The following is a 22,844-nucleotide window of genomic DNA, read 5'->3' on the forward strand; positions in this document are numbered from 1 at the left end:
TGTTTGCTATCGCCGCGTGCGTAATCGCCCGAACTATTAATTAATCACATTCCTGATCTCGTACGGTAAACGGCGTCAGCGCAAAAAAATCCCAAAGTGCAAAATTGCGCATTTTTGGTCGCATCAAATCCAGAAAAAATGTAATAAAAAGCGATCAAAAAGACGTATATGGGCAATCAAGGTACCGATAGAAAGATCAAATCATGGCGCAAAAAATGACACCTCGCACAGCCCCATAGACCAAAGGATAAAAGCGCTATAAGCCTGGGAATGGAGCGATTTTAAGGAACGTATATTGGTTAACAACGGTTTGAATTTTTTACAGGCCATCAGATACAATAAAAGTTATACATGTTATATATCGTTTTAATCGTAACGACTTGAGGAACATGCATAACAAGTCAGTTTTACCCCAGCGTGAATGGCGTAAAAACACATTTCCCCCAAATAAAAGAAATGCGTTTTTTTTTTCAATTTCACCACACTTCGAATTTTTTTCTGGTTTCGCAGTGTACTTTATGCAAAAATTCAGCCTGTAATTGCAAAGTACAATTAGTGACGCAAAAAATAAGGGGTCATGTGGGTTTCTAGGTGGAAAAATGCAAGTGCTATGACCTTTTAAACACAAGGAGGAAAAACCGAAAACGTAAAAACGAAAATGGGCCATGTCCTTAAAGGGTTAAAAGCATTAAAAACCAAACATTTCTTGCATAGTCTTTGCATTGAACAGTGAGATCCTTCCCAATCTCCTATACTTCTTGGGGGACATTTAAAAAAGGTTGCACCCCTGGCATACGCCCCAGAGAAGGAGCAGGTTCTAGTTTTTTTGTGGCATACACCAGTCATAACCTCCGCTCACCCGATGTGCGCTCCCTAGTAATTCTGAGTGGGTGAATGGGGATAGGACCTGATATAAGACAGTCATACGAGTTTGCTGGTCTTAATAAATGTCCCCTTTGTATGTCAGTCTTCACTAAGGAGTTCTAGAGTTTTAGAGTTGAATTCATTAATCTGAACAAAAAGAATGATCTACAGAGATTGTCAATATAACATTGTTTGACACAGTTTTTGTTTGAAAGTATTTCGATGGGCAGATGAGCATTAGTTTTTCATGGTGGAAAAATATTGGGTAACTCTTGACGTTTCAATGCGACATGATAGACACTATAACATGAACTGTGGACCTTGAGCTGGTACCCGATACTATTCCAACCAAAAATGATGACCATCCAACTTCTACTTCTGAAAAATTATGTTGTGTGAATATAACCTAATGTTATTCACACATAGTTCACACATATGTTCACACGTAGGGGGAGATTTATCAAAGGGTGTAAAATTTAGACTGGTGCAAACTACCCAGAGCAACCAATCACAGCTCAGCTTTAGGCAGTGCTGAAAGGAAAGCTGAGCTGTGATTGGTTGCTGTGGGCAGTTTGCACCAGTCTAAATTTTACACCCTTTGATAAATCTCCCCCATAGTATTTTTGCTCAGTATTTTGGTCTGTATTTTTTTAACCAAAACCAGGATTTGGTTGAAAACACAGTAAGGCTATGTTCAAACTTGGTTTAACTTGGTTAAACTGCTGGCTGATGGGCTGCATTCAGGACATTCCTGCATCTGATATCTCTGTATCGGCTGAAGGAACGTATATTTTTTTTAACATTGACTTGCGGGCACCGTTGGCTGTGCCTGCAAATCAATTAGCCATTCACTCAAGTGTAATGTGCCACCACTGGCCGATATTACTTTGTGTGATAATAATAATAAGCAATTACATTATTCTAACGCCCATTCTAAAGAACAGGCGTTAACATAATGTGTGAACACAGCGGGGGGCACTGCATTGACTTTAATGCAATGCTGCCCTTGCAGTGAATAACGTACTCTGATTCCATTGCAATTATCGTCTATTCTTTACTCAAAAACATTGTTGTGTGAAAATAGGCTAACTGTGCAAATACTTCCATTATAATTTGCCTCTGCCATTTCCACTCCTGGTTTTGGTTACAAATACTGACAAAAATACTCACCAAACTACTGTGTGTGAACAAAGCCTGAAACTTATGTAAATTGTTCATTAATACTTACGCTATGTTCACACACAGTAAAATAATACCAAAATACAGCCATAATGTTAAGTGAAAATGAAATGTCTGAACAGGTGGGGGAAAAACCTGTTGTATTTTGCAAGAGCAAAGGGTAAATAATAAGCATGTTCATTATCTTGACGGTTACAATCAATTACGGCCGTCATTCTATATGGTGTGTGCACTGCTAGACAATTTCCCTGTACGTGAACATAAACTTATATTTGTGTCATACTTAATTTCACCTTTATATTTAGATGGTATATCTTTTACACAAAGGATGTTCCTCGCCATTAGGAGATCATTAGGTGGATCTTTATATTGACTTCAGATATTTTTTTTTCACTACACAGTCTCCTGAGGTCCCACTTATTGATGGCACAATTGCATGTGTAAGGGAAGAGGAGACTTTCCTGGTATATTTGTCTTAAGAGTTACTAGGGGAAAAAGAAACGTGGGGTGAATATTTTATCATACTCATGTTCTGTACTAATATATTTTTTTATTATCTCTCCTATTCGCCCTAATGTCTGGTATAGTTTTGTACTTTACATAGGTTTTAGTTTTTATGGTGCACATGGGTTGAAGAATGTTCCCAGAGCACATGGAAGGCTCAGTGTTGGGTGTAGTTGCAACCTACTAGTTTGCTTAGGTGGTCCATAACATAGGAGTGGTAGCATTTCATGTCACTTGCCAGGAATAGGACCTGTTTCTTAAAGAGATTACCACATTATAGGGGGTCCAACCTCCATACCCTTGACAATATTCAGATCTACCCCCAGCTACTGTACTTTGTTTTGAATACAGCCGTGGGTCAGCACGTGACCCGCTGCTCTATTCATTCTCTATGGAGCTGCCGGAAAGAGCCGAGTGCGGTGCTCTGCTCCGTCCATTGGCTCAATAGAGAATGAATGGAGCCAAAACTGAGGAACCAGGGGCCGATCTGGAGATCATTAGGGGGTTCGGAGGTCAGACCCCTGTGACCCTTTGTTCTTCAGAGTAAGAAAACAGGAAGTTCTGTGTTTCCCAGATCATCTGCGCGCTCACAGAGTAGGCAGTCATGTAGTTGACGTGACTCTCTGTACTGGCTGGGACTTCAAGTATTTAGTCTCTTTTTTTGAAACCAGCACAAGACTAAAAATCTGCCTTTAAGAGACTGGACCTGGATTTCTGATACAAAAAAAAATAAATGTATATTGCAAATCTGCTTTATTTTACATCTACTGCTGATTTTGTATTGAAAGTTAACAACAGTGACACTTTAAGAGCATAAATAAAGATATAGATACTGCCTGGAGGGGTAAGGGGTGTTTAGAAATCTTACAAGTTCTATCGAGGGGGACTTCCCATTTGTTGGTTAACCACCCTTTACATAGGTCAATGCTCATTCACCTGATAATTGGCCCATGTACAGGCATATACATATATGTTTCTAACAGTATATTATACCTGTGTAGTTTTTGAAGAAAACAATCTGTGGCTTAAAGAGGTAGTGTGGCGGTAAAGAATTATTCACAGAATAACACACATTACAAAGTTATACAACTTTGTAATGTATGTTATGTCTGTGAATGGCCCCCTTCCCTGTGTCCCACCACCCCCACCCGTGTACCCGGAAGTGTGGTGCGCTATACATACCTGTCACATGCCGACACCCGTCTCCGATCTTCAGCGAGTGACGTCTTGTATAACTTTGTAATGTGTGTTATTCTGTGAATAATTATTTACCGCCGCACTACCCCTTTAACCCATTGCCGCAAAATGACGTTTGGGGAACGTCATGTAAAACAAGTAGTTCCCGCAACATGACGTTCCCCAAACGTCATGCTTTCCCTGCCTCCCCCCGCTGTCCCTGAGGGTGATCGGGCAGCGGGAGGAGGCTATGTCACATAGCATCCTCCCGCTGCATCTGCCCGGAGGGGAGCCGTGCTCCCCGCGGGCAGTTAACTCCATAAACGCCGCGGTCAATGCGACCGCAGCGTCTATGGGGGACATTTGTGTTCCTCCGCCGATCGGGCGGCGGGAGGAGGCTGCAGAACGTTGCCTCCTCCCGCCGCCACATCTGATGTGTCCCCCGCCCCCCCCCCCTCATCCCCCGAAACCGGCGGATCGCCGCTATTACCATTATAGCGGCGATCCGCCGGTAACGGGTATTACCGGTGCCGCTGATCGCTTTCATCTCCCCCCACCGTGAATCCACGGTGGGGGGAGATGAAAATGTATAAATCAGACCCCAGATCAGCCCCGCTAGTGGGCGATCACTAACCCTCCCCGGGCGGCCATCACATCCAAGATGTTTGTTCGCAGGGATGGAAATGAATAAATGATCAAAGCCCCATGCTCTCCACCACCGGAGGTAGCGGAGAGCATGCGGCAGTGATCGGGGACCCCCCCGTGTGGTCCCGGAGCAGGCGATCAGCGGTATATACTATATACCACTGATCGCCTGTTCCCAGTGCAAAAAAGCACTTTTTATCCCCTGTCACCATAAATCATTGGTGACAGGGGATAAAAAGTGTCAGTGTGTCGCCCCCCCAAGTCGCCCCCCACCCCCCCTGTCCCCCAGTCACCCCCCCCCCCCTTCCCCATATACGTTACCTGATCCCGGAGCTCCTTCCTCTTTGGTGTCCTGGCTGGGTATGAAGTGCGCATGTGCTTCACAACCAGCCAGCTCTGAAAATTTAAAGTGACAGAGACCAATTTGGTCTCTGTCACTGAACTATGATTACTGTGATAGAAAATATCACAGTAATCATAGTAATACAGTGAAAATGAATGTATAAAGTACAAAAAGTGAAAAACATACCAAAAAATAAAACACACACTTTTTATTATAGTAATAATTGCAGTTTACTTCCAAATTACCCCTAACCCCCCCAGATTACCTGTCACCACCGCAGGTTGCCCATATACGCCCCAGGTTGCTCGTAATCACGCCAGATTGCACGTAATCACCGCACGTTGCCCATAACCACCGCACGTTGCCCCTAACCACCGCACGTTGCCCCTAACCACCGCACGTCGCCTGTAACCACCGCACGTCGCCCCTAACCACCGCACATCGCCCCTAACCACCGTAAGTTTTCCCTAACCACGGCACGTTGCCCCTAACCACGGCACGTTGCCCCTAACCACCGCACGTTGCCCCTAACCACCGCACGTCGCCCCTAACCACCGCACGTCACCTCTAACCACCGCACGTCACCCCTAACCACCGCACGTCGCCCCTAACCACCGCACGTCGCCCCTAACCACCGCACGTCACCCCTAACCACCGCACGTTGCCTCTAACCACCGCATGTTGCCCATAACCTCCGCACATTGCCTATAACCACCGCACGTTGCCTGTAACCACCACATGTTGACCGTAACCACCCTGAATTGCCAGTGACCCCCTCCAGATGGTGCGTAATCAGCCCCGATTTCCCGTAACCCCCCAGATTGCACGTAACCACCGCACGTTGCTTCTGACCACCGCACGTTGCCTCTGACCACCGCACGTTGCTTCTGACCACCGCACGTTGCCTATAACCACCGCACGTTGCCTATAACCACCGAACGTTGCCTCTAACCACCCCAAATTGCAAGTGACCCTCTCCAGATTGCCCGTAACCACGCCAGATTGCCTGTAACGACCCCAAATTACAGGTACCCATCCCAGATTACCTATAAGCACTTCAGTTTATCCGTAACCACCCCACGTTGTCCGTTACCACCCCACGTTGCCCGTATCCACCCCACGTTGCCCGTAACCACCCCACGTTGCCCGTAACCACCCCAGATTGTCTGTAATCACCGCAGGTTGCCCATAATCACCGCAGGTTGCCCATAACCACACCAGGTTGCCCGTGACCACCCCAGGTTGCCCGTGACCACACCAGGTTGCCCATGACCACCCCAGGTTGCCCGTGACCACCCCACATTACCTGTAATCTCATTTTTTATTGTATTTTAGTAACTGCGCTATTCTAATAACTATTTCTAGCTGCGGTTTTGCTCCAGCAAATTGGCGCTCCCTTCCTTCTGAGCCTGGCTGTGTGCCCATACTGTGGTTTATGCCCACAAATGGGGTACTGTTTTACTCAGAAGAAGCTGCTTTACAGATTTTGGGGTACGTTTTTTCTCCCATTCCTCGTGAAATTAAGAAATTTTTAACTAAACAAACATATTATTGGAAAAATTCGAGTTTTTCATTTTTACTGTCTTATTTTGAATACTTTCCTCTAATACCTGTGGGGTCAAACCGCTCACTGCACCCCAAGATGAATTCTTTCAGGGGTGTACTTTCCTAAATGGGGTGAGCTTTGGGGGAGTTCTATTTTTCTGACACTACAGGGGCGCTGCAAACACACCTGGCGCTCAGAAACTTCTTCGGAAAAATCTGCACTGAAAATGCTAATTGGCGCTCCTTCCCTTCTGAGCCCCGCTGGGTGCCCATACAGTGGTTTATGCCCACATATGGGGTACCGTTCTACTCAGGAGAACCTGCGTTACAGATTTGGGCATGCAGCTTCTCCCCTGTTCCTAGTGAAATTGAGAAATTTCAAACTAAACGAACATATTATTGGAAAAATTCTAGTTTTTCAATTTTACTGTCTTATTTTGAATACTTTCCTCTAATACCTGTGGGGTCAAAATGGTCACCACACCACAAGATGAATTCTTTGAGGGGTGTACTTTCCAAAATGGGATGACTTTTGGGGGGGTTCTCTTCTGCGGACACTACAGGGGCATTACAAACGCACCTGGCGCTCAGAAACTACTTCAGCAAAATCTGAACTGAAAATGCTAATTGGCGCTCCCTTCCTTCTGAGCCCTCCTGTGTGGCCATACAGTGGTTTATGCCCACATATGGGGTACCGTTGTACTCAGGAGAACCTGCGTTACAAATTTTGGGGTGCGGATTCTCTCATGTTTCTTGTGAAATTGTGAAATTTCAAACTAAACGAACATACTATTGGAAAAATTCAAGTTTTTCATTTTTACTGTCTAATTTTAAATACTTTCCTCTAATACCTGTGGGGTCAAAATGTTCACCACATCCCAAGATGAATTCTTTGAGGGGTGTACTTTCCAAAATGGGGTGACTTTTGGGGGGTTTCTCTTCTGCGGACACTACAGGGGCGCTGCAAACGCACCTGGCGCTCAGAAACTTCTTCAGCAAAATCTGCATTGAAAAAGCTAATTGGCGCTCCTTTTCTTCTGAGCCCGGCTGTGTGCCCATACAGTGGTTTATGCCCACATATGGGGTACCGTTGTATTCAGGAGAACCTTCTTTACAAATTTTGGGGTACTTTTTTTCTCTTGTTCCTCGTGAAATTGAGAAATTTCAAACTAAACAAACATATTATTGGAAAAATTTGTGTTTTTCATTTTTACTGTCTAATTTTGAATACTTTCCTCTAATGCATGTGGGGTCAAAATGCTCATCCTACCCAAAGATGAATTCTTTGAGGGGTGTACTTTCGAAAATGGGGTGACTTTTGGGGGGATTCTATTCTGCGGACACTACAGGGGCTCTGCAAATGCACCTGACGCTCAGAAACTTCTTCAGCAAAATCTGCATTAAAAAAGCTAATTGGCGCTCCTTTCCTTCTGAGCCCGGCTGTGTTCCCATACAGTGATTTACGCCCACATCTGGGGGACCGTTGTATTCAGGAGAACCTGCGTTACAAATTTTGGCTTGCTTTTTTTCTCATGTTCCTTTTGAAAATTAGAAACTTTAATCTAAACGTATATATTATTTGAAAATTTTAATTTTCCATTTTTTTACGGCCTAATTGTGAATACTTTCCTCCAGCCCCTGTAGGGTTAAAATGCTCATTATACCCCTAGATTAATTCTTTAAGGTGTCTAGTTTCCAAAATGGGGTCACTTATGGGGGTTTCCAGTATACAAGCCTTCTAAATCCATTTAAAAAAATAACTGGTCCCTAAAAAAAAATCAGTTTTGGAAATTTTCACAAAATGTGATAATTTGCTAATAAATTTCTAAGCCCCGTAACACCCTAAAAAAGTAAAATATGTTTCCCAAATTATGCCAGAATAAAGAGGACATATTGATAATGTGATTTAGTAACTAATTTATGTGCTATGACTTCCTTTTTTAGAAGCAGAGAATTTCAGAAGTTCATAAAATGCAAAATTTTAAAATTTTTCATGATATTTTGATGTTTTTCACAAAAAATACACAAAGTAGTGACCAAATTTTGCTACTAATATAAAGTGTCATATGTGACGAAAAAACAATCTCAGAATCGCTAGCATACGTTAAAGCAGGGGTGGGGAACCTCCGGCCCGCGGGCCGCATCCGGCCCCTGAGACCTCCCGATGCGGCCCGCAGCCCGCAGCTCCCCTGTGATGCGCGCCGCTCTGGAGGAGGAAGGAGCCGGCATACACAGCATCCTGTGACAGCTGTCGGACACAGGAGGATGCTGTCTATGCCGGCTTCTTCCCCAGCAGAGCGGCGCATGTCTTCAGTCTCCTGCGGGCCGCGCGCGATGACGTCATTTCATCGCGCGCCGCCTGCAGGAGAAAGACCGGCACAGAGGACCTGGGACAGAAGAGAACATGGGCAGCGTGGGAGCGGAGGTAAGGTGAGTGGGATGTTTATTTTTTTTATTTGGGGGTTAGCTAGGCCACCAGGGACATGCCTGATGGGGGTTAACTAGGCTACCAGGGATATGCCTGATGGGGGTTAACTAGGCCACCAGGGATATGCCTGATGGAGGATTAAATAGGCCACCAGGGACATGCCTGATGGGGGTTAACTAGGCCACCAGGGACATGCCTGATGGAGGATTAAATAGGCCACCAGGGACATGCCTGATGGAGGATTAAATAGGCCACCAGGGACATGCCTGATGGGGGTTAACTAGGCCACCAGGGACATGCCTGATGGGGGTTAACTAGGCCACCAGGGACATGCCTGATGGGGGTTAACTAGGCCACCAGGGATATGCCTGATGGGGTTAACTAGGCCACCAGGGACATGCCTGATGGGGGTTAACTAGGCCACCAGGGACATGCCTGATGGGGGTTAACTAGGCCACCTGGGACATGACTGATGGGGGTTAACTAGGCCACCTGGGATATGACTGATGGGGGTTAACTAGGCTACCAGGGACATGACTGATGGGGGTTAACTAGGCCACCAGGGACATGCCTGATGGGGGTTAACTAGGCCACCAGGGACATGCCTGATGGGGGTTAACTAGGCCACCTGCGACATGACTGATGGGGGTTAACTAGGCTACCAGGGACATGACTGATGGGGGTTAACTAGGCCTACCAGAGGCATCACTGGGGGGGTTAACTAGGCTACCAGGGATATGACTTGGGGGTTAACTAGACTACAAGGGGCATCACTGGGGGGGGGGGGGTAACTACAATAGCAGGGCATCACTGGGGGTTAACTACAATAGCAGGGGAACTAGGGGAACAATACTTTGCCTTGCCCCGGGTGCTGCTAACCCACGCTACTAACTGCCGCGCACGGTATGCGGCCCTCGAATGATTTTATTAATGCCTGACCGGCCCTCGATATGGAAAAGGTTCCCCACCCCTGCGTTAAAGCATCACTGAGCTATAAGCGTATAAAGTGAGACAGGTCAGATTTTGAAAAATGAGCCTGGTCATTAAGGCCAAAACAGGCTTTAGAGGCAAGGGGTTAATGTTAGTGCTTCTGCCTCCTCTCAGCAGGTCCTGAGAGTCCTAGCAGCAACCAGGTACAAAAGTGGTTAAGCATATAGATGCCTCCCTGTGTAGTTTGTATTGTGTGAGTGAAACTACACAGTACCTGAAAGTGCAAATACGGGCGGTGGGCTCTAAAATCTGCCTGATCCTGCCACATGCTGCTTTGGTAGCAGGTAGAAGGGCACAGAAGGGGATCCCCCACTGATCCTGTGACTGAAAGGACACAACTTTGAAGGGGATGCAGTAACCCAGAACTGCATTTTATCAACCAGGACCAGGAGTGGGTAGAAAACACTAAACTGTGCAAATCTTTCCAATATAGTTTTTCTTTTTTTGGTTCCCCTACTCATTTTGACTACAAATACTGACCATATATGAACATATAACCATATATAAAAATATTAAAACAAAATCAGAATTTTCTAGATGATTTTCTGTTTCTCATTATACTGCAGTCTTATACCGGAAACAGGATCTGAACTATAACATTATTAGATCTCATGCCAGATGCCCATATAATAATTAAGCATATATATATATATATATATATATATATATATATATATATATATATATATATATATATAAATATACACATGATTATATATCGGACATATTATATAGATCTAGTTGTCTGCATTTATTATGACTTTTATGTTGTTGTTCGATATAGTTGTATAGGAGCACATGCCATCAGGTTCGGCCTCTCTGAGATCTGGCTATGTAATGTTGTGGGATGACATACTGCAGCATGCTGTGGGGATGAAAAAAAAGAGCATTGCTGTGAATTATCCTTCAAGCATCCGCTAAGGGGAGTCTATAGCCGGACCTCCCTCCATGGTTACTATGACAACATGAGGGAGCACAGTCTTTCAGGCGAAGTGCTCAGCTAAAGCAGGTGTCGTATTCCATATCCAGCTCTCCCCGAGCCCCGGGATCCTAGAAGTGGCTATCCATTTCCCTCTATTCCCCATGCATTATCCCCTTGACTCTTTCTCATAGCCCTGTTCAGCATCCTCTAAGAAGATGGTTCACCACTCCGGCTCCATCCAATGCTTTAAGCAGCAGAAAGGTCAGTGGGATTTTCCTTTCCCCCTATGGTGTGAGCTCTGCTTGTCCTTGTGCAGCATGTGCTCCTGGAGCTGTGAATTGCAGGGAAGCCAGTGTAATGCAGATGTATAGGAATTCATCCCCTCCCCAGCTTATAGTATGGTCCTGAGGAAGTGGAAAGGAAGGGACGGCTGCTGCTGTTCTGGATGATTCACTGAAACTTGTGCAATGACATTATTCTGAGAATGAAACTTACTGCATTGAAAGTTCTGCAGCCGCACGCTTCCCGCAGATGTGCACACTGAACTGTGCCCGCCGCGTCAACACAAGATGTTGTACTAGTTAACCCTTTCTGGGACTTGCATACTTGGTTTTCAAAGGGTTACTAGAATATGATACTGTTTCACTTGCTAGTAGTTCTTGGTTAGCATGTATCTGAGTATGGCTATGTTTTTGCATGCTTACTTTACTTTATGTTGTATTATAGTTTGAATATATATATATATATATATATATATATATATATATATTTAATTAACATTACCATCATCATCAACAACAATAATAATATGTGTGGTTTATTATACTAATAGTTATAAAAATGTAAAAATATGACCTGTCATTACTAGTTTTACAATATGCAATAATGAGATGGTAGGGCAATTATTATTATTATTTTTTTTATTTTTTTTTTTTTTAAGATATTTTATGTTTAGAGACTGACACTGTATTTACATGTGATGTTTTGTCAGTATTTTAGTATCATTTTGCGTTTACCGCAACAAAAATATGATAAAACTTCTGCAAGCAAACAAACTCTTATTCTATATAAACTCTACCTTTAGATATTTATTGTATACAGGCATGCTCTTGTGGCACCCAAGAGACAGTTTTCATATTGTGACCCCCTATCCCCTTCATTTCACTTCAGCACAATAATTGTCCTAGGTACAGGTGGTAGTGTCATAATTAGGTGGCACTGGCCATGATATGTACAAGTAAGCTTGATAAAAACACAGGCAACACCAAACGTTTAGCAGGAAGTCCAAAGAACCTTGACTTGACTTTTGCCAGTTTAGCAGTTATCTCCTGTAAGACAACACATTTTATTTATTTATTTATTTATTTATTTATTTATTTATTTATTTTGGGAGGAGGGGAGCAATACTTAGTGAGGGTGTCCACTTCCTGGTCCTCACCAGAGAAGTGGCCACCAATACAGGACACTGCCTGAGTAGGCATTTCCTTGCATCCAAACAGGACCAGGTGGGAAGCACCATCAGAATGGCAGCAGCAGGAGATCTATGAGGGGAGTTTTTTTATTTTTTTAAATTTAAGCCAATCTGCCTCCTATTTTGCTGGAAGACAACTCTGTTAAAGGAGTTTCTAAGGAAATGTAAAAGTTTTTATATGCCTCCCTGTGCAGTAAAACAATAAAAGATTGCATACAGTACTTACCTTCCCCACAACTCCTGTGCTGCTGTTTGACCTTCTCATCCGTACAACTGTGCTGTTCTTTGTTTTGATGACATCCTTCTCCAATTGGAAGGGGGTATAATTGGAAACTCGCAGAATAAGAGAATAGGAAGGTGCGTATTCACACTCAGTGGCCTATTAATAATTTGCACATTTGAGCAAAAACTCACAGACCTTGCTTAAAATTTATCATTTATCAGGCCTTTATAAAACTTAACATTTTTTGTGCTTGCACAATTTTTTTTTAGGAGTTTCTTTGGTTTAAAAATTGGCTAAACAGCTATGCTAGGGTCTGACTGGAGTACTGCTGTGCATTTTTTATTTTTTTTTGTTGCACAAAATAAAAAAAATTGCACATGATAAATCTGGCAAAAAAAGTAGCTAAATTAATTCATGCCCCCACCATGCCCCCTCCAAGCAAATAAAATTCCAAAATAGTTCAGCCGGTGTAAACTGATCAAAATAGTAAACTCTTTCATAAATGAAACAAAATATGACGGAATAATGACAGAAAAAAATCCTAAATATGACAAATCTAACCTGCCCACTACTGAGCTAATAGTCTCCCTTCAGTAATCTATGTTTGTCATTCTTTGGCCACACAACCTCTATTAACCCCTTGCCTCTTCAACCTGTTTTGGCCTTAATGACCAGGGCCTATTTTTCAAATCTGACCTGTCTCTCTTTATGTAGTTATAACTCTGCAATGCTTTTAACTATCACGGTTATTCTGAGATATGCCACATGAACTAATTATTACTGCAACATCTACAACATGTCTACTTTATTGTGATGTCATTTGGTGAACATCTTTTTACTTGTTAGAATGTTAGAGGACTTTCAGGAAATTTCAAATTCAGATTTTTTTAGGGACCAGTTTAATTTTGAAGTGGATTTGTGGGGTCTATATGTTGGTTACCCCCATAAATCCCTCCAACATAAAAACTGCACCCCTCAAAGTATTCAAAGTAACATTTCATAAGTGTATTAACCATTTAGGTGTTTCGCAGAAATTTAAGCAAGTTGGAGGGTAAATTAATTTTTAATTTTTTTTTGGCAGAAATTCAATTTTAATCAATTTTTTCCTCTAACACAGCAAATACTAACTGAGAAATGGAACTCACTTTTTATTCCCCTTATTTCAATGTTTCTAGAAACCCCCCATATAAGTCCGCAGTGCGTCACCTGACTCAACCACAGACCTCAGACATGACAGAGACCTGTGGAATTTTGTGACCTTTTTATTTTATTTCAGGTGTTTTATAGCCATTTTGTCATGTCACGGAGGCCTTGGGGTGCCAAAATATTTGTGTAAGACAAGTTGACGTTTCCATCGGTACCATTCTGGGGGACATGTGACCCTGATCATTTTTTATAAAAAATTTTTTATGCCGTGGTACGAATAAAAAACACAATTTAGCAGCTGTTTTTCATCATTTTTTTTACTCCGTTTACTATACAACACATATGACATGTTATTGTTATTCTTAAGGTCGCTATGATTACAGTGATATCCATGTTATATAGCTTTTGTTATAGTTTATGGCATTTATACTATAAATAATGTTTGTGTCTTGCATATTGTAAGACCTGTACTATTTAATTTTTTTTTGCCAATGGAGTTATGTGAGGGCTTTTTTTTTTTGCGGCATAAGCTGACGTTTTTAGTGGTACACCTTTTGGATACATGTGATGTTTTGATATCTTTTTTTCTATATTTTTAGGGGGCAGGATTAACAAAAAATTGTCATTTTAGTCAGGTTTTTTTTAATGGCATTAATCAGGCAGGATAATTAATGTAACGGGTTAATAGACGGGGTCATCACAGACGCGGTGATACCAAATATGTCTACTTTATTTATAGGGGATCATTTATAAAGGGGGGTAGGAAATGTGTATATTTATTTATTTATTTATTTATTTATTCATGTATTTATTTATTTAATTATTTATTTAATTTATTTCTTTTATTTTTTTATTTATGTATTTATATGTGTGTGTTTTGTGTTTTTTAACTTTTCAGGTACATATATACAATATAATGCATAACAGCACATGATGTGTGCTGTAATACATTATACTGCATACTGAATGAGCAGTCAGTGTTACACACTGACTTCTCATTCAAACGATCAGACCCCTGCCTCAAACGATCAGACCCCTGCACCAGGAAGCGTCTGGGTTACTATGGTAACCCCCCGAAGCCCCCCGATCGCGTGGCTTCGAGGGGTGAGTTAGCAAGGGGAGGGAGCATGGGGGGGTGCAACGGGTCGGGAGGGAGCACGGGGGGGAGATCAGGAGGGGGGACGGAGGAGCACGAGGATGAAGATGGGGGGGAGCAGATGAGGCTGGACGGAGCAAGGGAGGGAGATCCGGAGGGGGGGACACAGATGGAGGGGCGGACCCCAGGATAGGGAGATCTGGGGGGGGGCATCTGGGAGGTGGAAGGGGCCGGGAGGGGGGAGAATCGGCAGTGGCTGCGGGAGAAGGCAACGTGCTTCAGCCTCCTCCCACCGCCCGATCGTCGGGAGGCCACTGATTCTCCCCATAGATGCTGCGGTCGCATTAACCGCGGCGTCTAAGGGGTTAACTTCTGGGGGGAAGCCTAGCTCCCCTCCAGGCAGTGGCATTAGGAAGAGCTTGTGTGACACAGCCTCCTTCTGCTGCCCGATCTAACTTAGGGACAGCGGGGGGAGGCAGGGAAAGCATGACGTTTGGAAAACGTCATCTTGCAGGAACTACCTACTTTACATGACGTTTCCCAAACGTCATTTTGCGGCAAGGGGTTAAACAGGGGAATGTGTTGCCAACAAGTAACAAAACCCGTTTGTCAGGTGATTTCTGGGCCTATTACACGGGGCAATTATTGGTCTGTTTGGCCCCATGTAAAAGGGCCCTAAGGCTTAGCTCACATTGCTTTATTGGTTTTGGTTACTAACTATGTCTCCATCACATGATGGATAGCAAAAGATTTGTGGCTTCATTATTTAAAGAAGGTATGAAGAACGCTGAATATTGCTCTTTTTTTTCTGTTAAATGTCAAATAGAACTGTCTTTAATGGTAACATAAACACAGCCTAGGGCACATCGAGGTAATTGTGGATTACTAGACGTATCAGACATATTGTCAAAAGCAGAGATATTTAATATTTGCTATCATTTATCGATAATGAATATAATATACAATGAGGAAATTTATCAAGCTAAGTTTTCTGGCATACAAAAATTACAAATATTTGTACAAGCGCCATTTATAAAAGGTTTGTGACATTTTCCTGTTTCTAAGCTGCTTCCATCACTTGTGGATGAGGCTTAGTGGAATCTGCTATTGCCAAAAAAAAAAAATATATATATTCAATTATGCTGTATACTTATTAACCCAAACTAGCCATTAGGGCAGGGAGCAGAGCCCAACTAGCCCCTATGCCTGTAATTATGCCTCACGCGTGATTGATGAGCTAGCAAGCTTCTACCTCACTTTCTTAGCTATAACCTTCCTTTGGCCCTGGCATGAACAGTGAATTCAGTCTGGGCCAGGACAAGACACTTTGGCAGCTAAGTCAACCCCCCACCCCCCTTAAAAAAAAAGAAAAGAAAAAAGAAAGCCAAAATATCTGTGAGTTTCCAACACCATTGTCATTTTTTCACCCCATCCATGGTACTTCAAATGGCAATGATCCCCCTCCAAGTAGGTATTCTACGACCATGCTTGTAATCCAAATCACTTTTGAACAAAAGCAAAGCAATAATTAAAATGCAGACAACTGGTTCCACACCCCAAAAATAAAGTTTTTTTTTTTTTTTAAATTATGAATAACATGTAAAACAAATGAAACAAACATTTAGAAACAGCTGAATATGCGATATTATAAGTGACTGTACAGTATGGCAATCGGCATGTGGAGTATAATGTATAGTAAGTGCATAAACCTGAAAAAACAGCAGCAGTTTGTAGATACAGGATGAAACTGCAGATGCACATAACGCAGTACTGTAGTACAACAGGCTAGAATAGAGAAGCAGGACTGCTGTCAGAGGTCTGTGTGGTCACATGACAACAATGAGAAGGGGTTGTGTGTTCAGCATGGACCAATCAGGAAGTGAGAATCAGAGAGCTGTGCAGGAGGACAGTGACATAGCTATACAGCTTCTATACAGCAGTGTGAATGGCTGAGTGTGAGTGCAGGTAGATTATAAAGGCAATGTGTATAGCTGAGTGTAATTGCAGGCACATTATAGCAGGAATGGAGAGGATAGGAAACACAAGTGCTGACAGAGACTGCAGGATGCATGAAGGTATGAGCAGGGCATATGAGGGCACATAAATGCAGAACTCTTTGTCTGGAGAGAAGGGGTTACAGCTATGAAGAGATTACCTCCACAATCCTGTCCTCTGATGTAAGCCCCAGCCTGAAGTGGATCTGTTATGATTTGGAGGGTTAAGGGAGACTTCCTGGGTCACCGTACAGAGCTGTAGACCATGCTATGCAGACCATGCCCCTCCCTCCCCCCTCTACCCAGTACAGGGAGCTCTTAAACCAAGTTACAAATTTGAAAAACTGAGCTTTTCTTGCAAAGTGCTCTCAATCCTTGTTACCCTTAAACTGAGGTAGCACTGTATTTATCTGCATTAGATAAACAGGTGCCCAGTAGTTAGGTGGATACCCCTAGTAAGAAATATAGGTACTCTATAGTATATAGTTATGTACTCTACAGTATGTAATTAAGTCTCCCCTTGTTGGTAGGTACCCCATATAGGTGCCATGCAGTGTATAGTTATGTACCTTGCAGTATTTAGTTAGCCCCCTCCCCTCCATTATAGTCAAGGGCACCATAACATAGTCAAGAACAATTGAGCGAAGACTGACAAAAGATCACCAATCAAAGGGACCACCAATCTGTCAGCTATATACGGCTGTTCTTTGGCATTGATGCAGCTGAAGCTGATGTTATTAGTATTGTATTTACTGATCATTCCCAGGTCAATAAACGCACACATCTTGACAGCCGTGATTTCAGGCAAGACACCATAGCTAGTTGCACCTTGCTTTTTGACCTAATAGGGCTAATTACCATATGATGCACATAATGTAATAAAGTAATATTTCAGGCATCAGATGGTTTAACAGCAAACTAAGAAACATGGTAGGCCTGATAGTAATGAAATGCATAATCATTCCATGGCCATTTTATAGCCCAGTTTCTGCTGACTTGTTCCCTTTAAGACCAGCATATAAAATGCTGCTCTATTGAAATGCTTCTACAGTGTTAATTGAAAAGCCTATTAGATCATGTGGCAGAGGGAATCAATAAAAGGATGGATTATATTAGCACTAGCAATTACACAGCGTTGTATTAATAGTAAGAAACATTATTATCTTCTACACATTCCTATATGAAAGGCTTTGTTCATATTATGTGTCTATTAAGGCTGCGTTCACACTACGTATATTTCAGTCACTATTGCAACCAAAACCAGGAGTGGATTAAAAACACAGAAAGGAACTGTTCACACAATGGTGAAATTGAGTGGATGGCCGCCATATAACAGTAAATAGCGGCCATTATTTCAATATAACAGCCGTTGTTTTAAAATAACAGCAAATATTTGCCATTAAATGGCGGCCATCCACTCAATTTCAACATTGTGTGGACAGATCCTTTCTGTGTTTTTAATCCACTCCTGGTTTTGGTTGCAATACTGACTGAAATATACTGACTGAAATATACGTATACTGACTGAAATATACGTAGTGAGAATGCAGCCTAAGGCTATGTTCACACTATGTATGTGTGCAGCTGTATTTTTTATGCGGCTGTAAATGTGCGGATGAAACTACGGCCGTGGGAAAAAATAGACATGCGGCTGAAAACATACGGTCATTTACTTGGAAATCTGGTTCAACTAAAAATAACAAATAAAATCTTAAGAAAGTGATGCAAACACCTCTGGATGCATCTGGGAAAGCAGGGAAACAGTTTACAGGAATCGCTATTACCGGGGTTTGCGATCCTCTGCAGTATGCCGATGCCTCTCATGGTTAATATATTGAATTAATAAAACACATTTTCGTTGTAATAAAGTCCCTTTCATTGTTCAATAATTAAATGTAAACGATTCCATTATTTTGCAATTAAATATACTGTTAAAATAAATATATATATAAATAAATGTATATTTATATATATATTTATTTTTTGACAGTATATTTAATTGCACAATGATGGATTCGTTTAAATTAAATTATTGAACAACTAAACTGATTTTATTTCAACGAAAATGTGTTTTATTAATTAAATATTAATTAGTACAGGAAGCTCCATAAGCCGTTAATTCTTATTGCCGGCAATAGAGCATTCTGTACTAATCATCACTTTACTTTAATGAAAACATAAAATGTTTCTTCTAATTATGTTATCACAATAGCATTATTAGAAGAAACATTTAGAATTATATTTTAGAATTATATGTGCGCTCAGCTAATTGGCTGATCGGCTGAGCGCACATATAATTAGCGGGTCCGCAGCACAGTGACTTCATTGTGCTGCGGACCAGCGAAGAGACAACATCGGGGTGAGTATAGAGCTCTCCCCACCCCCTCCCCAGCATTACACCCCTCCCAGCAAGGAAGGGGGGTCACTTAACCCCTTCCTTGCAGGGATGGGTGCAGTTTGACATCAGTCTGGCCCCCAAGGGGTTAAGAGGGATGCAATACATCCTCCCTTAACCCCTTGGGGGCCAGACTGTAAGCAGCGATCTGTAAAGATGCTGCATACTGTAAGGAGCACAACACCGCTCACAATGATGGGTGTTGTGCTCCTGTTTGTGTGTTTTTTGTGTGTGTCTCCCTTTTTGTTTTTCAGAGATCGGTATCCTGTGGATTACGTCGGATTCCAGTGCCAGTGGTCCCGGAGCGTCAAAATTGGCGCTCCTGGACCGGGCGGCAGCAGGCTGGTAAGATTTAGGCTGGGGAGGGCCTAAAACAATGGCTCTTCCCACCCTGATGTTACCAGGCTGCTGTCGTTTGGTTTTTAACCCGGCTGGTTATAAAAATAGGGGTGACCCTATGCGTTTTTTTTTTTTAAATAAATAAATGATAAAAAAAAAAACGCATAGTGTCCCCCCTATTTTTATAACCAGCCGGGCTAAAAACAAAAGGACAGCAGCCTGGTAACACCAGGGTGGGAAGAGCCATTGGTTTAGGCCCTCCCCAGCCTAAATCTTATCAGCCTGCTGCCGCCCGGTCCAGGAGCGCCAATTTTGACGCTCCGTGACCACTGGCACCCGGCTCTTCCCAGTACCCCTGGTGGCATTGGGTACTGGGGTAATAATGGTGGGTTAGTGTTAGCCATTTTATACCGGCTAACACTAGGCCCCGACTTAGTAATGGATTCCGTTTATTAGACGGCTTCCACTACTAAGTCTATAAAGTAAAGAAATAAAGACAAGACACAAGTTTAATTTTTTTTATTCAAATAAAAACACCCCTACACCCCTCATTGACCATTTTATTATAAAAAAAAAAAAAACGCTGGTCATCGACGTAGTCCACGGAATCCGACGTAATCCACTGGATACCGATATCTGAAAAACAAAAAGGGAGAAACACACAAAAAACACACAAACAGGAGCACAACACCCATCATTGTGAGCGGTGTTGTGCTCCTTACAGTATGCAGCATCTTTACAGATCGCTGCTTACAGTCTGGCCCCCCAAGGGGTTAAGGGAGGATGTATTGCATCCCTCTTAACCCCTTGGGGGCCAGACTGATGTCAGACTGCACCCATCCCAGCAAGGAAGGGGTTAAGTGACCCCCCTTCCTTGCTGGGAGGGGTGCAGTGCTGGGGAGGGGGTGGGGAGAGCTGTATACTCACCCCGATGTTGTCTCTTCGCTGGTTCGCAGCACAATGAAGTCACTGTGCTGCGGACCTGCTAATTATATGTGCGCTCAGCCGATCAGCCAATCAGCTGAGCGCACATATAATTCTAAATGTTTCTTCTAATAATGCTATTGTGATAACAATAAATAAGAAACAATAAGAAACATTTGATGCTTTAATTAAAGTAAAGTGATGATTTGTACAGAAAGCTCTATTGCCGGCAATATGAATTAACGGCTTACTGGAGCTTCCTGTACTAATTAATATTTCATTAATAAAACACATTTTCGTTGAAATAAAATCAGTTTCGTTGTTCAATAATTTAATTCTAACGAATCCATTATTGTGCAATTAAATATACTGTCAAAAAATAAATATATATAAATATACATTTATATATATATATATTTATTTTAACAGTATATTTAATTGCACAATGATGGATTCGTTAGAATTAAATTATTGAACAACGAAAGGGACTTTAATACAAAGAAAATGTGTTTTATTAATTTAATATATTAACTATTAGAGGCATCGGCATTCGGCATCATTGCCGGCTATTTTTGAAGTACTCCTTACGGACCGCCTGTCAATCCACGGCCGCATTTCCAGCCGCAAACAATGGTCTTGTTCATTTTTTACGGGTCCGTTTACGATCGGGCCGTAGATTCATTCATAGTGTGCACTGTGCAGCCGCATATCGTATACTTTCCAGCGTACGCATGAACCGGAAAAATCCGGCCGATGATTTACAGTCCGCAATACAGCCGCACAGATACAGAGTGTGAACCTAGCCTAATGCTGCAATGCTTACATATAAGGGTTTGTTCACACCTGTGTTGGAGACAATCTTTATTGCAAATTTAATCAGTAATATCATGACAGGATCCATCAAACTCCATTATAACTCAGGGGGCTGTATTAGGAACCATTGGTGTTCATGATTCTCTGTAAGTGGATCTGATAGTACAAAAGTAAACCGAGCCTAATAATAACAACAGCCATAATAACAATAATAATAATAATAATAATAATAATAATAATTTAGTAGCAGTAATATGTTATTCGGATTTGCCCGGCAAGTATCATTAACAATTAAGGCCTCATCCACATGCCCAGTGGTTTTCAAAGTCTGTGAGTCCGCTCCGTGATCTGTGAAAAAAAGTTGGCTTGGGGATTAGGAGGCGCCTGACAGAAGCAGCAGGGGAGACAGGAGCGTGGAGAGACAGGAGCGGTGATGGGAGCAAACGGGGTAAAACAGGAGTGGTGACAGAAGTGGGGGAGATGGGAGCAGGGAGAGACAGAAGCGGTGAAAGGAGAGGGGGAGATGGGAGCAGGGTGAGACAGGAGCGGTGAAAAGAGCAGGGGAGATGGGAGCGGGGAGAGACAGGAGCGGTGAAAGGAGCAGGGAAGATGGGAGTGGGTGATAGGAGCAGGGAAGGCATCTGTGCTGCCATCAGCACTATGACCTGTCCTATTTTTTCTGCTGCTACCAGGCTCCATCAACTACAGTACATGTCATATCTTTTCTTTATATTGTGTTTTTAAAGCAGAGCATTCAATTCAATTATATACTTTTATTCCTATACATCTTTCGATGTTTGGCTTTGTTTTTGTTTACCAAACTTCTGTTGTGTATAACGTATAACTGTTTTGAATATAAGAAGTATTGCTCAGGGGCACCAAGTGACACTTGTCAAAGACTTGGGGTCAGAAACTGACAATCTAATATTGATTACCTATCTTGAGGACAGGTCATCAATTTTCAAAAACTGCATAATCCCATTTAAACGCTATCTAGAGCCAATTATAAATAACGTCAAATTGTCCAATATCTAGGGTATATGCTTGAGGATCAATCTAGATCACTAGGGACTTCAAAATTTTAGACTGTGTCCTTTGATTGGCTGGTCAACAATGACAATTTTACTACAAGACATTTTGATAAATTTGATAAGCCAAATTTATGAAACAGATGGAAGGGTATTAAAGCAGGATTATAGTATTGTTTACAGTATGATACCATGGAGACAAATAGGTCTGCATAGGACCTGCAGAAACAAAACAACAGGAACATTTTTAATCAAGATTATTTAAAATGTTGATTTATTTCTCTTTACATGTACTGAAACAATAACTACAAAGCTGCCATGATCCTTCTGCTGACCGGTCACTTCCGAGTACATCACGGCACGTTGCAGGCCCGCCCAGCTGATCAGCGGCTGTAACGGATTCCCACCTCAGTTGCTAGAGCAAGCTTTTGCAATTGCATTGTGCTTCACATGCCCCTTACTTCTTTTTTATATAGATTGTATTGGTTAGCAAGAAGTAGGGGAGATGGATAGAAGTGTTATTGCAGATTACACTAGGTTCTTTTGTATGCAAAAATCATGGGGTAGACTAAAACAGTACTTTGTATTTGAATTTGTTTATTTTTTATCTTGATGCATTGTGGCATAAAAATTATTGCAAAGGAAAACACCCTTTAAAAACCCCTTTCTGTGTTATAGTTCTTTTTGATTTGCATGAACACAGTATCGGTGCTTTTGCTGCATATGCCTGATATCACTGTGTTAAAATTTTTCTGTGTAACTCTTATTGGAGGGAGCATGTTGTGCAGACACATTCATCAATCACATATTAGCTCTCCA

General features: G+C 42.2%; 1 protein-coding gene across 3 annotated transcripts in view; it reads left to right on the forward strand.

Annotated features, from left to right (window-relative positions):
• Positions 1-22,844, forward strand: part of ANO3 (anoctamin 3) — a 368,385-nt gene that overhangs the window by 89,024 nt on the left and 256,517 nt on the right. Inside the window, exon 1 of one of the 3 annotated variants that reach the window (XM_069965763.1) lies at positions 10,717-10,857. The exons of the other annotated variants lie outside the window; for them this stretch is intronic. Coding sequence (XP_069821864.1) covers positions 10,812-10,857 — 46 coding nt within the window. The 5' untranslated portion in view covers positions 10,717-10,811. Of the gene's footprint in view, positions 1-10,716; positions 10,858-22,844 lie in introns of those variants that run through there. 3 annotated transcript variants of the gene reach the window in all.

Source organism: Dendropsophus ebraccatus, chromosome 4 (assembly GCF_027789765.1).
Source record: "Dendropsophus ebraccatus isolate aDenEbr1 chromosome 4, aDenEbr1.pat, whole genome shotgun sequence".
In the NCBI taxonomy this organism is placed as follows: Eukaryota; Metazoa; Chordata; class Amphibia; order Anura; family Hylidae; genus Dendropsophus; species Dendropsophus ebraccatus.